General features: G+C 38.4%; 3 protein-coding genes across 3 annotated transcripts; all 3 read left to right on the forward strand.

The window, feature by feature from the left end:
* The first annotated feature begins 4,498 nt into the window (after positions 1-4,498).
* Positions 4,499-6,397, forward strand: LOC131636851 (uncharacterized). The gene is made up of 3 exons (XM_058907440.1): positions 4,499-5,201; positions 5,305-5,610; positions 5,676-6,397. The coding sequence occupies exons 1-3, from the start codon at positions 4,499-4,501 to the stop codon at positions 6,395-6,397; spliced, it is 1,731 nt and encodes a 576-aa protein (XP_058763423.1).
* A 2,651-nt stretch (positions 6,398-9,048) lies between these two features.
* On the forward strand, positions 9,049-10,467 carry LOC131636852 (uncharacterized). The gene is made up of 2 exons (XM_058907441.1): positions 9,049-10,147; positions 10,241-10,467. The coding sequence occupies exons 1-2, from the start codon at positions 9,049-9,051 to the stop codon at positions 10,465-10,467; spliced, it is 1,326 nt and encodes a 441-aa protein (XP_058763424.1).
* A 2,438-nt stretch (positions 10,468-12,905) lies between these two features.
* Positions 12,906-13,322, forward strand: LOC131636853 (uncharacterized mitochondrial protein AtMg01250-like). The gene has a single exon (XM_058907442.1). The coding sequence runs from the start codon at positions 12,906-12,908 to the stop codon at positions 13,320-13,322; it is 417 nt and encodes a 138-aa protein (XP_058763425.1).
* Positions 13,323-16,366: the final 3,044 nt, after the last annotated feature.

The following is a 16,366-nucleotide window of genomic DNA, read 5'->3' on the forward strand; positions in this document are numbered from 1 at the left end:
AAGAAAACACGTTTCCCACCGCTTCGCCATTTTGTCGGGGAAGAAGAAAGGATGGATTATGAAGTGGAAATTTGAGAGATGAATTAGAATTTGATGTGAGATTTTATGGAAGAAAATGGGAGGTATTTATAGAATGGAAAGAAGGATAGAGACGTTGGGGAATGATGTGATTCCGTACAAAAGGAAAATTTGAGTGGAAGTAAGATTTGAAAGAAAGTGTATGATAGTGTTGGGAAAAAGAGAGATGTGGAGAATAAAGTTAGGATTTGATTTTTGAAAAAGAGATTTGAAAAGATTTTTTGAAAATAATGGAATATAGTACAAAAATTAGTGGGAAACAAAAGATAATAATAATCTACTTGTTACCAGTACAGTCTGAGTTTCCTGATTCTGCGCCTGCAAAAAGATTTAACTCTGCACCAATTGTGTCAGTACTATTTATCTGTAAATAAATAAATAGCATGTGTGAAGTAATAAACAGCATTTGGCGTTTGCGTAAGAATAAATTCAACTACAAGCCAAATTACTGTATAAGAAAAATTCTAAAAACTAAGTATTTCATATGTCAGGATATTTGTTGAAATAAAAATCCATGATTATATGAGACTCTTAATTTTCAGATTGGAGTTTTTCTTGAAAAAAGATGCGGGCAAATTTTGGGGTATAACACACGTACTAGGGAATAAAACACTGAAAGCATTCAACTGTCACACAACTCAATTGACTCGACAACTTGGCCGAACAGACCGACCTGCTCTGATACCACTAATGTAACACCCCATTTCTACCCGACAAATATATATAAATCAGAGTTTTCAAAATTTCTCAATAGGGGACAATTCTGATATAGAATGGCTTCCAATTGGCTTAGGAGAAGATTCCTTGATGATTCACTAATATTCCATTTTGTAATGATTACTTAATCATATGGCATTGAATTTTTGAATATTCTTCAATCTCTTTTAAATGATGCATTTGATCCTCTCTTATCCTTCATAATGTTTCTGAAGTTTGGAGGTATCAAATGGTGTAGCCATTTGCATAAAATTGCAAGTTTCAAACTTTGGCATGACCTATAATTTTACTCCATGAGCCCAATTTTGAATCATCATAACTCCTAGCTCAAAATGAATTTGGAGAAGGTTGGGCACAATTTGGAAAGCCCTTAACATGTACTTCAATTCAATAGATTTGAGTTTCTTCAAAATCCTTTGGGAAATTTGTGAAAAACAGGCCCAAAGTTTGAAGAAAACTAGGTTAAAAATACTTCGAATTTTTTCTAAGTTTTTATGACCTATAACTTTAAAAGTCCAAATCTCTCAAATGATTGATCTCTTGAAAAAAGTTGCATTGTGAGAAGTTGTTTTATTTTGCAAGATCTACAACTTTCATGTTAGGAGATTTTTGAGTCCTTGACGGGCTCTAAACCCTAGTTTGGTGACCTGAGCAAACCTGAGCCTTGATGACTGGTGTCTAATCAATCATGGGTAAATAGAATGAAGCTCCTATGATTGAATTACAGACTAATCCTTCTATTGATTGATCCTTTGCCTGAGCTTGTTTATCCTTGAACATCCTTGATTAAGTACCAAATGAAAAAGTGACTACTCTGAGTACTTGCCTTGAGTTTGATGGAATGTATGAAGGTGTGACATCTCAGGAGGGGTCAAAATTAGGGCATGGCAGTGGGTATAATGATCGGACTCAACATGATGATGTCGTCTGGATGTCATACATTACTCATCGAGAAAGAATACCATTCAACCATATTTCCTTATGCTCAGGATGGTTGACATGTGGGACTAATATTTGATAAGTTCCAAAATGTAGTTATTTTGTGTATGTAATTTGTGGCACTTATCGATACTTTTTGTTAATACCGTTTGAATAATTCCCTGTTTTGTATAATTTCGTATACTTTGATTTTTGTTACGTTTTCGTATAAATATGCACCATTTGATAGTTTTGTTATATTTTTGTAAGTTTGTTGCGTTTTCGGAGCCTTGAAGAATAAAGTGTCAAAGACACGGCTGCAAACGCGTTTAGAAGAAATAAAGTTGTTGTTCGAGTGTAGCCCGCTAAGCACGCTGTACCGCACTTAGCGTGGTCTGGGAGCTGAAGAGCTTGGTCTGTCAGAGAGTAGCGCGCTTAGCGCGGGTTTAAGGGCGCTTATTGTAACACCTTTCTAAACCCTACGGCAAATTAAATACATATATCAGAGTGAAAACATAAAAACAAGGGTGCCACAATTATTTAAAATAAATAAACCATTCATGGTCAAGTCATGCTTCATTAGGAAATGATTCACCAAACATAATCATGTTCATCACAACGAAATAAGAAATATCATCAATATAACTAAGTGGAAATATAATCCAACACCAATAAAATAGAGCAATCTCATAAAACTCTAAAACTATTGTTCCCCAGTGTTACAAGATCAGAGCATGACCGACACGTCCCAACATAAACGGATAAACTCTACGAGTCATCCTCATCGAACACTAATGCCGCTACTCCTCAATCTGAAAATGACAACGTATAAGGGTGAGTCTCATTCTCAATTAGTAAATATTATACAATTCATAAGCAACAAGCATCATAATATATCGTTCACCCAATTAGACACATTTAGATCCACATCTATTATTCATCAAATCACACAATAATAGATTACAACACAAAACACAGAAATCCATACAATCATGTTATGACAAAATTCATATGACACAACTGACACTATGCATGTGGTACCAAAATTTGTGAATCACATTCACAGGATTTCTCTCTATGATACTGCCCTTTAAATCGCTCACACCCCACATGGGCACACGACTACCCTCATCGCTCACACCCTCATGGGCACACGATGACTGCTTACTAATCTCCGCATAATGGGAATTAGCCACCAATGATCCACTCATCAATGAGATCCATCATCAAATGCATATGAATGAATGAAACACACATAACATACTTAAAAACATCACCGAATCACGATGAACAACTCGTCCCAACACCACATCACCGAATAAGTATGTACATGTTTTCAATATCATTCAAATAGTCATGCATTCGTCATAATCACTTTGGTGAAAGACTTGGACTGTTATACAGATTGGAACAAGTTTTGTACTGATGTGCAGGTTTTTTGAGATAGCAGGGCAAGGATGCAGAGCAGTAACAGGGCATTTGGACTGTTGTAACTTGTAATTTTATGGAACAGAGAATCCGTGAAATGCAATTGGTGGTCCTAAATTACTGTTTTCTTTTCTTTTCTACTTTAGATATAAGACAAATATAAATATTATAATAATAGTTAAAAAAGAGAACTGAAACAATGATAATAATAACCATAATTAAAAAAAAAAAAAGGAATTGGAATGGTTAGTAAAAAGTTAGTAATAAATGAAATAAATAACGTAAAAAAGGGATGATAAAGAAATAAAAAAGAAAATTATCTTTTAATTTTAATCTCAACAATAATTCAACTTTAAAAATATTTTAATTTTGAATTGAAGTTAAAATTAAGATCAAAGGATAATATAAAATCATGGTGATTATATATTTTTTGGATTTTTGACTAAAACTTATATTAAAATATAAATCTAAATGAAACTAATTAAGACTAATATTTTTTTAGAATCTTCATAAAAAAAAGAATGATGAATGCACATGAAATATGAATGAAATATGCGAGTCAAAAATTGGGGTGCGACAACAGGGACTGGCCGCAAACCTTATAAGCATTAGCCAACTGTGTGATGAAGGATTTAATGCCAGGTTCACCAAAGAGGAGTGCATCATCACTAATGAAGCAAATAAGAAAATCATGAAAGGATTCAGGTCTAAGGATAATTGTTATCTATGGAAGCCTAACACACCTGTCCACCCCTCTTACTACTCCATGATCAAAGAAGAATTAAAAGATTACCGTCAAGAATTTGATGAATCTGATGAGTCTGATGAATCTGATGAAGAATCCTATGTTGGAGATCTCACCATAAGTGAATTGTCTACTGGTTTTAATAAGACCTGTTTAATGAATGATAAAGTGTGTGCAAAATTAAGGGAGTAAAGAAGTATCAATAGATTTCTGCTAGAAGAAAGAGTAAGCCTTGTGATGGACATTACAGACCAGGATAGAAAACTAGAAAAGTCAAAGGTGAGCAATGATCCTAAAAGTCTATCTATAAGTAATGTCAAAGAGAATGTTGCAATACCATCTAAAGACATTGTGAAGGAAAAGGGTATGTTGGGTATCTACTACCAAAACATATTATAGCAATTAACCCACGTGGGGGAATATTTTTTGGGCTTTGTAAAAATCCATGGTTTGAAATTTCTCTCACTCAGTGTGCATATAAAGCTCCCTCGATCTCCTAATATTCTAAAAACGACAAACTTCCCTACTAGTTCTGCTAGCTACTCTCTGAGGTTGAACTACTCAAATTGTTATCACAGGCGTGACACGGGTTTTGGCTCTGAAAGTTTCAGAATGTCTCAGCAATCGAGTGATGGATCTCCCATATCTGACTCGGAAACACCGGAAGAGTCCTCTAACCCTAATAGGATTCTTAAGGTTTTCCCTTTAAGGACGATTAGCAGTGACGAAGTAAAGGCCACAAAGCCTAAAATGATACGTGCAAAGCGGCCCAAGGAGGGTAGTCATAGCAAGGGCACCAAACCCTCTTCATCAGCTACCATGAAGGAACTTACTAAAGAAGGATCCAAATATGCCGATAGCGCAATTACCAGGATTGTTACTCACATTCTGAAGGAAAATCATCAAGTGCCTGGAATATCTATTCCTCTTCAAACCATAATGGCTTATCCCCTCAAAAACACCAGTAAGGGTGAAGCTGTTCACACCGTTGATAGTGACCCAGCTGAAGAGGAAATCAACAAGAATGAACAAGGGATTGCTAAGAATACCAATGTTACTGAGGATGTCAATGACATCGATGATAAAGAGCTCCCTAAGGCCAATACTGAGACTGATACTAATGTGGTAGACTTAGATGAGTACTCTGACGACGAATTACTTACCTCCTTGAATCCTAGTGTAGCCAACAAGCTAATGACAAGAAGAAAAGGCAAAGTTGTTGTCCAAAGATCACCTAAAAAGAGCACTCAAGTGAACAACCCTGCCAAAGACGCTGTCAGGAAGAAGAGTACTTCTGCAGGTCAAGAGCAAAGCTGTAACTAAGAGTAAAGGGGTTGGTCCATCAAAATCTTGGAGCAAGGTCATTCAATAGAAAAGAAAGGAGCGGGAAACTGTTGAACCCGAATCTGATGTTGAAGTGAATGTCCCTGACATTCCATCAAGGAAGAAGCCTAAAACCAGCAAGCTTGCTGCTAGTATTCCTAAAGTTCCCATTGATAATGTGTCATTCCACTATGCCTCTAGTGCCAGCAGATGGAAGTATGTACTCCAAAAGAGATTGGCTGTTGAAAGGGAATTGGCTCCAAATGCTCTTGAGAACAAGGATGCCTTAGAGAAAATTCAAGAATTTAGACTTCTGAAAATTGTCTGCAATCTGCCCAAGTGTTATGAGAAGCTGGTTAAAGAGTTCGTGGTGAAAGTAGAAGTGTGGACTTTAGAAAAGTGTTTGTGAGAGGTAAGTGTGTCTCATTCTCTCCGTCTGTGATTAATAATTTCTTGGAAAGAACAGATGAAGCTCAACCTGAGCTTGAAGTAACAGACAACAAAGTTTGTCAAGTGATCACAGCCAAGCAAGTAAATAGATGGCCTCTAAAACAGAAGCTAACTGCAAGTAAGATGAGCATCAAGTATGTAATGCTTCACAACATAGGAGCAGCTAATTGGGTGCCAACAAATCACAAGTCCACTATTTCAATTGTACTTGGGAGATTTATATATGTTTTAGGGACAAAGGAAAAGTTTGATTATGGAGCATATATTTTTTACCAAACCATGAAGCTTGCTGGAAGCTTCAGTATTAAGGGTCCAATTTCTTTTCCATCCCTCTTGTGTGGTGTAATTCTAGATCAATATCCAAACATTCTCAATGATCATGATGTAGTGTGCAAGAGAGAAAGTCCATTGGCCTTCCATTACAAACTGTTTCAGGGTAAGCATGTTCCAGACATTGTCATGACATCAGCTGAAACTTCCAAATCTGGAGCATCAGCTAGCAAAACAAAAGTCATAGCAATACTAAAAGAGACTTGCAAAGAATTGGAATCTAGAAAAATATCTCTTGAAAAAATGATACGTACGCTGGAAATGGATGAGAATGAGGAATTTGCAGATACTGAAGAGATGCAAAATAAAGATGAACAAGAATTGGAAGAAGAAAGTGCCAGTCCGGCTGATGATTCTGAGAAAGAAAGTTCTTCAGACACCTCAAGTGGGTCTGAATTTGGGCAGTAATTGCAGCGGGATTCTTGTTTGTTTTGTTTTGTTTTTTTTATTTGCTCTCTTTTATTTAGTTTCGTCTGTTTTATTTACTTTAGTTCAGTTTAAATTTTTGTTGAACTTATTTAAACTTGGTGGGGGAGAAGACATTTTTGTGGGTTTTGGCAACTTTTGTGACCAAACAGGGGGAGAAGTAATACATGTCACCCCAAAACAACAAGAATGGTGGATGTGTGTGATCAACAATTCTAATTTGCTTATTTTTGTGTAGATCTGTTTGTGCTTGTGCTACTCTTGTGGCTGTTTGCCTGGTTTGTCTAAGCATTGTGTGCATACTGGTGATGTATGTTGTCTGTTGTGTATTAGATTGTTTTTATTGTGTTTTGGTTATCTTGTGTCCGTTGAAAATATTTCTCTGGTATGGTGTGACAGGTTGTTTTAACCAAAAATTTGCCAAAGGGGGAGATTGAAGGTGTTTTCATGTTGGCTACATTAATGGTAAAACATACCTGGTTGATATTGTAGTATGCAGGTTGTATATGTGTGAAGCTAATACAGGTTTTTTAGTGAATTTCATGACATCCGTGTGTGACAGTAGGAGCTGTTATTATGTATTAAATGTGTTTCCTGATTTATCTCAATTATCAGTTTAGGAAACCTTTATGGAGTGCTGAATATTTCGTTCAGAAGATCCTGCTAACAGCACATTGTGTAACGGACAGATGGCGTGTGAATTAGGTTAACTTGGTTAACCATAATTTGTTTCTTAAAAAGCCCAAGGCCCAAGTCTGCATATAAAAGGACAGAAATCCTATTTTTCAACGCAGACAGAAGATTTTATATTGTGAATAACTTTTGTTCTGTAACCCTCTCGTGTGATCCAAGCAACTGTCCTTGATGATTGCGTTGGAATAATTTGTGTTTGTATAATTTCATTCTAAGCTTTTAAGCAGGAGTGTGTGTCTCTTGATTGAAGCTTTTAAGCAGATCAAGGTGTGTTTTTGAAGAGTGTCTTCTATCTATAGTTGTTATTTGTTTATGTGTAATCACTTCTATGATTGAGGGGGGGTGGAATGGAGATATTCCATATCTAGGGAGGACCTAGGTAGAAGGGTTGTAAATGGAGGAGTTTAGCTTTGAATTGATACTACTAATAGTGGAATTCATCCCTAGCTTGGTAACCCCCAGAGTAGGTTGTTTGAACCAAACTGGGTAAACAATTATGTGTGTTCTTTATTGTTTTTAGATGTTTTGTTATTACTATCTGTGCTGCATAATTGTGGATGTCATAACATCCAGTTTAACATCGAGCGTGTGTTACTAGAATTTTCAGAGGCCTTTCTTGGTAGCATTGGATGTGATTGCCTCCCCGGTCAACCTCAAGATAAAATAGCGGAATGATAAAATCAGGCTGGTCACCATCAGCACCGACTTGCACAATGCTCACCACATCCACAAACTAATACTTAAGGGACTAGGAACCACCTCAGTCTCCATGGAGACAGTCTTACAAGACGTTAATGTTGACGACCTCAATTTCTGGGGCAATGTTGCTTCACCATACAAATTCGATTTTATCACTAGGGAAAAAACTCTAAGGTCGGTACCTTATGGAAAACTTAAAGTTTTCTAGCTCGAAGAAAATCCTTCTAGGTCAATTAAAATATGAACCAATCTCCTAGATGAAGTAAGGGAAAGAGTCATCAAGTGACTAAATGCTAACATTGAACTTTTTTTTATTTCATCATACAAAATGTCTGACATTAACCCAAGCTTTGCTTTCCATAAGTTAAACTTCCATCTAGGAGCCCGATATGTCTCCTAACATAGGAAGCGCAAGTCCCATGAAAAGGCGGGCGTATCAACCATAATGGTTCGAGGATTGGAAGATTCCAGTTTCATTTCCAAATCAAGATACACAAAAATGGATCTCTAATATGGTATTAGTTAAAAAAGCTTTAGTAAAGTGTAAAGTATGCATAAAATACACATATCTCAATTGAATCTATCCTAGAGATTCTTACCCCTAACAAAACATAGACAAGCAGGTAGACAACTCAGTTAGCTATAAACTTCTATTATTCATGGATGCATATTATGGCTATAACCAAATACCCATGTATGAACATGAAAAAGGAAAAATGTCTTCATGATAAAATGGGCATACTACCAATACAACATGATGCTCTTAAGGCTGAAGAACACAATGACAACATACCACAAGACGACGAAAAAGATCTTCGAGAGAGAAATAGGGGAAACACTATAAGTTTACATAGGTAATATGATTGTGAAGTCCTGCGATGATGGCCTATATGGCCAACACCTCGACAAAGTGTTTTAGAGAATAAAACACTATAACAGTAGTGTCAAACCAAAAGTTTCACTTTTGGCGTTCAATCAGACAAGAAAGAGGGATCGAGGCTAACGCTGAAAGTGAAAATAAATCATCAAGATAAATACGCTATCTTCCGAGAAGAAGGTTATCAAACTTAATGAGATACAGACGACTTTGAGTTGATTCACCTTGTAGTCCTCTTAAGATGCATTACTATTTTACAAATTAATAAGAAATAAGGTGCATATTATAGATTAATCCGAAAAATTTTCTCTCTCCAAAATGTACGCTCTCTCCTCTCTCTAGTTAGGAAGGGATCTAGGTTTCTATGGCCGTCGACGGTAGTAGACCGGACGGCGGTTGGGAGACGGTCAAGATAAGGGACGGTAGGAGTTCTCCACCGCGGTGGGACGTGTTTCCGTGGGGTGGAGGTAGTGTCGGTAATCAGAAAGGGGCGCTGACTTCGGTTTATTTCTCGAAATTTCCAGATTCTTACTCTGCGAAGTCTTTTTTCGAGCTCTTTGCGTGTATTGGGAAGGTGGCGGAGGTGGCCATTTCTCCAAGGAAGAATCGTTTCGGCATAAAATTTGGTTTCGCTGGGTTCGAAGGGGTGGAGGATGGAAGGTTGCTTGCGGTTCGTTGTGACAACGTGATGATTTTGGGGGTCAAAATTCACGCCAATCTCCCCAGATTTGAATGCCCTCGGTTCGATTCGGGGAAGGGTGGAGGGTTCCAGGTATCTCATGAAGGGGGGGTTCCTCAGAAGAAGACTGAAACGAAGGGTGCAGGGGTTTTTGCAAGGAGTGATAGAAGGGATGGTAGATCCTACGCTAAGGTGGTGCACGAGGGTGAGGGGAGTAACTATCAGGTTTGCGCAGAGTCCCGACCAAAGCTTCGTTATTCCTCTAAAGCTGAAGACAGAAACAGATTGGAGAAAGCATATGTGGGTGTTGTGTCTATTCCCGGTTCGACCTACAACATTCAGTCTCATTTTGAAATGGAGGGGTTTTTTCAGGTTAAGGTGACCCCTATGGGGGGAAATTTGTGTCTATTGGAAGAGTCGGAGGAGGGTATTATTAAGGATCTCATTGGCGACGGTGAAACATGGTGGAAGCAGTGGTTTCAAGTAATAAGGAGGTGGAATGAGTTAGACATTGATGATGGTAGAGTCAGTTGGATTAGCGTGTACGGTGTGCCTATTCACGCGTGGAACGCAGAGTTTTTCACGGCTGTAGCTAACTCTTTGGGGACGTTCATTTGTCTTGACGAATCTACGGCAGAAGGATCTAATTTTGATACGGCAAGGATGATGGTGAGAGTTAAACTGAATCATGAGTTAGCATCAAGGATGGAGGTTCGTATCGACGAGAAGATTTTTGTACCGACAAAGAAGGAGGATGCTGTGGGATCGATGCACAACGTAACAGGTACGTAAAAAGTTTGTATTTCGGTTAGTTCTGAATACGATTCTTTGGCTTCTGAGGATAATCTGCCTGTAAACATGTTTGAGAATGAGTTAGGAAGCGATTGCAACGATGATATTTTGTTATCTAATCCTGTTAGTCTGGCCGGTCTGAATTCTGTTACTGTTTTAGATCCTTATTCTGTTCTGCCCAAGAATGCTGCGGGTGCGATTTCGAATCATAGGTCCGTTTCAGGGGAGATTCCAGGGGTACGAAGGAAGGAGGGAGTCATAGTTTTGGAGGGTGGGACAGTTTCCATTGGCTGCAACGTTGGTGAATTGTAGTTCTACCAAATTTTCTTTTGATGAATCACTGCAAGGAATTAGGAATCCATTGCTGTCTCTTTCGGTGCCGGTGAATACTAACAGGGAGGGTGTTTTTGATGAGGCAGTCTTGTCTAGCCAAGGTCGGGGGGTGGTTCAATGGGGGAAAGGCGGTTGGTTGTTGATGATGGTTCTTCTTCTGGTTTTGGGACTCAATTTGCTGCTGTTAGCGGGGCTGGTACCAAAATAATTAGGTACAAACAGCTTAGCAAATTGGGTAAACAGAAGGGAGTGGCTGTTATGAATAATGTGAGGAATAGGCGGACTGGTGGTAGGATAGGCATGAAGAAGAAGGGGAAATTTGCCAAGGTTGCATCTCTGTATGTTTCTAATTCCGATTCTATTTGCTCTTTTGGTAGGGAGGAACCGGATAGGTATGGTATACATGAAGAGGAATCGGACATCCAACGTAGCAACAATAGACAATGGAGTTTCTTGGATGGGGAAGGTGGGAAAAAGCTCGGTTCGGGTATAGCCGCCTTAGGGGTGGTAGTCTAGGGGGGAAACAAAATATTTTAGACAAAGTTGAAGATTTGAGGAAATGTGGGGAGGATGGTAAGAGGAGAAGGAATGAGTCATTAGCTTGTTTAAAATGATTATCGGAACCATGAATATTAGAGGAGGGAGCTCTTTGAAAAGAAAAAGAGTGAGATCCATCATCATGAAGGGTAAAGAGGACATCATTTTGATTCAAGAAACTAAATTTAAAGAATTCAAGGACCAATATGTCTCAAATTTGTGGAGTGGGTCGGACATTGGTTTTTCTTTTTCGAATTCTATTGGAGCTTCGGGAGGTTTACTTACGATGTGGAAGGGGGATAAAATGGAAGTGGTGAATAGTTTCAATGGGGAAGGTTATCTTGGCATTAAAGTGAAATGGGAGAATATGTGGTATTATGTAGTTAATGTGTATTCTTCTTGTGCGTTGGATAAGAAGAAAATGTTGTGGGCAAATTTGTTGAGATTGATTGAGAATTTTAAAGATGGAGAGTGGATTATTGGAGGGGATTTCAATGCGGTTAAAAATGTGAATGAAAGAAGAGGGAGGGGGATAGGGGATAATGTGTATAATAACGAATCAAGACTCTTTGCGGAATTCATTCATAATTCTTCTTTGGTGGACTTGCCGTGCAAAGGAAAAAAACTCACTTGGTATAGTGGAGATGGGAAATCTATGAGTAGAATTGATCGATTTCTTATCTCGGAGGAGTTAATGGATAGATGGGGTGCGGTAGGTCAATTTGTTGGTGATAGAGATATTTCGGATCATTGCCTGATTTGGTTGATGGCGGATAAGGTTAATTGGGGTCCTAAACCGTTCAAATTCAACAACGAATGATTTTCTCATAATTCTTTTTGTGCTTTTGTGGAAAAGGAATGGGAGAATTTGGTGGTGGAAGGGAGGGGGGATTATGTATTGAAAGAGAAGTTAAAATTACTAAAAGTTAAATTAAAAGGGTGGAATGAAGAGGATTTTGGTAGGTTTGATTTAAACGTGGAGGAAGGTAAGAGGTGTATTAACTTATGTGATGAGGTGTTGGAAACGGGCAATGTGGAATCCTTTAAAGAGGTGGTTAATAAGAGGAGGGAAGCTTCATGTAGATTTTGGAGGGATTTACAAATTAAGAAGAATATGCTTCTTCAAAAATCGAGGTTGCATTGGTTGAAGGAGGGGGATTCGAATAGTGGTTTTTTCCACAAGGTGATTAAGGAGAGAAGGAGGATTAACCATATTGGTCCTATTCTTTCGTCTAGGGGTATTCTTGAATCGATGGGGGATATCAAGGAGGAAGTGTTTAGGCATTTCAAGGATAAATTTAAGGAGGGTGTGTTGGAAAGACTGTTGTTGGACGGGATTCATTTCAATAATTTTGGTGGGGCGGAATCGTCCTTGCTTGAAGTTTGTTTACGGAAGAGGAGATTAAGGAGGCTATTTGAAGTTGTGGGGGTGCGAAGAGTCCGGGACCGGATGAGTATTTTCTCCTTTTCTTCAAAAGGTGTTGGTCTTTCTTGAAGGAAGATATAGTTCGCTTTTTTAAAAGTTTCTATGATGGTGGCTCTCTCTCTAAATCGGTAACATTTTCTTTTATCTCGTTGATTCCTAAATCTCATAATCCTTTATCCTTAGATGATTACCGGCCTATTTTCTTGGTGGGGAGCATGTACAAAGTGGTATCGAAGTTGTTGGCGGGTAGATTAAAGAGAGTTCTCGGTCTCATTGTTTCTCCTTGTCCAAGTGCCTTTGTTCCGGGTAGGCAAATGTTGGAAGGGGTGGTTGTGGCTAATGAGGTGGTGGATTATGCTAGGAAGAGGGAGAGGATTGTCTCCTTTTCAAGGTGGATTTTGAAAAGGCTTACGACAAAGTGAATTGGAACTTCTTGAGGTATATGTTCGGTAGGATGGGGTTCGGAGATAAGTGGAGAGGTTGGATGGAAAAGTTGGTGTTCAATAGTCATATGTTGATTCTAGTGAATGGGAGTCCGACGGATGATTTTGAAGTGGGTAAGGGGTTGAGGCAAGGTGATCCCCTATCTTCTTTTCTCTTTGTTTTGGTTTCGGAGGGTTTAACGGAATTGGTTAGGAAGTCTATTGAGATTGGTGATTTTGATTGTTTCTCCATCAATCGGAATTGTCCAATTGATATCCTCCAATTTGAGGACGACACTTTGTTGGTAAGGAAAGGGAATTGGAATCATGTTTGGGCAATAAAGGCGGTTCTTAAGGCTTTTGAGTTGGTGTCGGGCTTAGGCATAAATCATCACAAAAGCAAACTAATCGGGATAAATCTTAATGTGAGTTTTTTGGAAGCGGCTTAGAATGTTCTCTCTTAGAAGATTGAAGATAGTAGTTTCTTTTTTCTAGGGATTCCGGTGGGGTTTAATCCTAGAAAAAATGATACATGGGAACCTCTTTTATCCAAGATGAGAAACCGGTTGGCGGGGTGGAAGAATAGATTTTTAAATCTTGGAGGGAGGATTACTTTGTTGAAGTCTGTTTTGAGTTCTCTAACCGTTTTTGCCATGTCCTTATTCAAGATGTCGGCCAAGGTGGTGAGGGAGTTCACGCATCTTCAATCCCGTTTTCTATGGGGGGGAGGTGAGGAGAAGAGATGTATTCATTGGATTAGTTGGAAGGAGGTGACTAAACCTTTTGAGAAGGGGGGTTTAGGCATAAAAAATATAGAGGATTTTAACTTGTCTCTTTTGTGTAAATGGAGATGGAAGATTATTCAAGGGGCGGATTCGCTTTGGTACAAGATTCTAAAGGAGAGATATGGTGATTTTGTGATGAAGGTTATGGGAGGGGTCGTGGATCCTAAAGAGAGGAGGAAGGCGTCGTTTTGGTGGAAGGATTTATTGAAATTGGAGAGTAACTCTTTTTTTGACCCGTTTGTTTCTTCTTGTAGGTTTGTTATTCGGAATGGCTTTAATACCCCGTTTTGGGATGTTATGTGGTTGAAAGGGATGATTTTGAAGGAGGAGTTTCCGAGTCTTTATGAGGCATCTAGTTTGAAAATGGTGTCGGTAGCGGCAGTGGGAGGTTGGGTGGACAATAGGTGGTCTTGGGGGAATTGTGGTATTTCGGGGAATCGGTTACTTGATCATGACGTGGCGGTCGAGTGGGGTGTTGTTCGTAGCTTTTTGGAGGAGTATGGGGTGTTGGGATCGAAAAAAGATGGGGCGGAATGGTCCACTTCGAGGGGTGAAGATTTCTCGGTGGCTTCTTGATATGAGGAGTATGCTAGGTACCGCATCCCTTTTGGTCCAAATGATAGACATAGTGAGGCAAAGAAATTGGTTTGGAATTCGGATGTTCCTTTCAAGATAAAGGCGTTTGGATGGAGGCTCCTTGCTAATAGGCTCCCTACAAAAGATCTCTTTGCGAATAGAGGTATTCCGTTATCTTTTGATGCTTCCTTGTGCTCTTTTTGTAAGATTGATCTGGAGAATTGGGATCACTCTTTCTTTTCTTGTTCTTGTGTAAAGAATACTTGGAGGGACATAGCGGTGTGGATAGGTAAAGAGGGGATAGTTGAGGAAGATTGTCTTTCAAATCTTATGGAATGGCATTCCTTTTGTATATCTAAGAAAGTTTTGGATAGGAAGGTCGATATTATATGGTTGGCAACTTCTTGGGCTTTATGGTTAAGTAGGAATGGGGTTTGTTTTAGGGAGGAGACTTGGAATTTTGACGATGTGGTTTGGAACATCAAAGCTTTAGTTTGGAGATGGTCTTTTTGCGGAGAAAATACTCATTCCAATTTTTCTTATTATGATTTTGTCAAAGATCCAATCCGGTTCTTATCATAATGTCAATTGGTTTGTATTTTCTCGTTCTGGCTAGTGCCCCCCTTTTGTAAACAGGTTGGTGAACCCTTAGTTCACTGGTTTATATTATCTTGTTTACTAAAAAAAAAGAAATAAGGTGCAGTTCTATGGACCCTATAGTGTAAACATGATTTCTCATCCTTGAAAACTGCTTTATCCATTCCATTGGTCCTTACATGACCGACAATGTAGAAATCTTATACCTCTACCTCCTTATGTCCAAGGAAACAGTTAATGTCATATTGATCAAGGATTCAGATTCTCATCAAAGCCTGATACACTAAATCTCCAAAGCCTTGGTCAGATCTGATATGTGTTACCAAAATATTTTAAAGGAAACTCTAGCTATGTAAGGTAATTATGCATGGAAGCTTATAACCATTTAAGATGAAAAAATGAAATATTTTTTGAGAATCCAAGTTTATAGATAATATGAATTGCAATCGAATACCTTTGCATCGTGATCAATTCCTTTTAAATCACAATCCAACGAAGTTAGCATTCTTGATATTTGAATGAGCTTAAACTTCAACCTTTTTATACTTTGATATACTCTTTGTAATTATTAAAACTAAACCAAAATAGATAATAAACATATTCTATATAGTTTGGACTTAAGGAGAACTATGTTAATAGCAGTATCTCTAGGGTGAATTTAGTGGGCCCTTTTTTAATTTTGCAGAGAGCTTTCTAAAATGTAAAGTTGGAAATCTCCCTTTTGAGTTTTTAGGCTCCCAATAGGTGCTAGTTTGACAAGGGAGATATGTTGGGAGCCTCAATATGTAAACAAGTTACAAATGGATTGAAAACTGAACTCTTCCATTATGTGTGGTTAGAGACAAATTGGCTTTGTGTGACCTATGAGAAGTTGTGTTAAGTGTCAAGAGTAGTTTAATTTTCATGTAAAAATGTGACACTTTTAAGTCCTTTCCTTTGCTTTGGAGTAAAATAGCTTATGTAAATTAGTGATTTTAACAAATGTAAATATTTAGTATTTTTAATGTGTTTGCTAGTGTTTCACTGTTTGGTGATCACAAAAGTGCAGCAAAAGTCGAGAAAAAAGCTGAATAATTAAAGAATATTTTGGTTGGCTTGAGGCCAAGTTTCTGGCAAGGCTCGCTCGGTGAAGGCTTGTGGGTGCTTGCTCGCACATCAAAGTGAAGGAGTTTCTTGGTGAAGCAAGGCAGTGGCAATTGGATTTTTTTCATCTGAAGGTTCGCCCGGTGAGGCGTAGGCGAGGCGTAGGTGAGTCGAAGAAAGCTTGAACCAACTTTCTGGATAAATTATCTTGGCGAAGCAAGTGGCTCTCTGGGCAAGAGAAGATATTTTTTTATGTTTTTCTTCTGCATTGTTAGCATGACATGGCTGACTTAGTAGGCTTCGCCCTGTGAGGGAATAGTTCCGCCCAGCGAATCTGGGCGTGCAGACCATGATTTTTGGTACTTTGTTAGATATTTTGGGGATTCATTCCATCTTTGTTTTCTCTCTCTTGACCTAAAAACACCATTGATAGGGAAAAAAACCCTTCTTCA

This window comes from Vicia villosa, unplaced genomic scaffold (assembly GCF_029867415.1).
Source record: "Vicia villosa cultivar HV-30 ecotype Madison, WI unplaced genomic scaffold, Vvil1.0 ctg.001844F_1_1_1, whole genome shotgun sequence".
In the NCBI taxonomy this organism is placed as follows: Eukaryota; Viridiplantae; Streptophyta; class Magnoliopsida; order Fabales; family Fabaceae; genus Vicia; species Vicia villosa.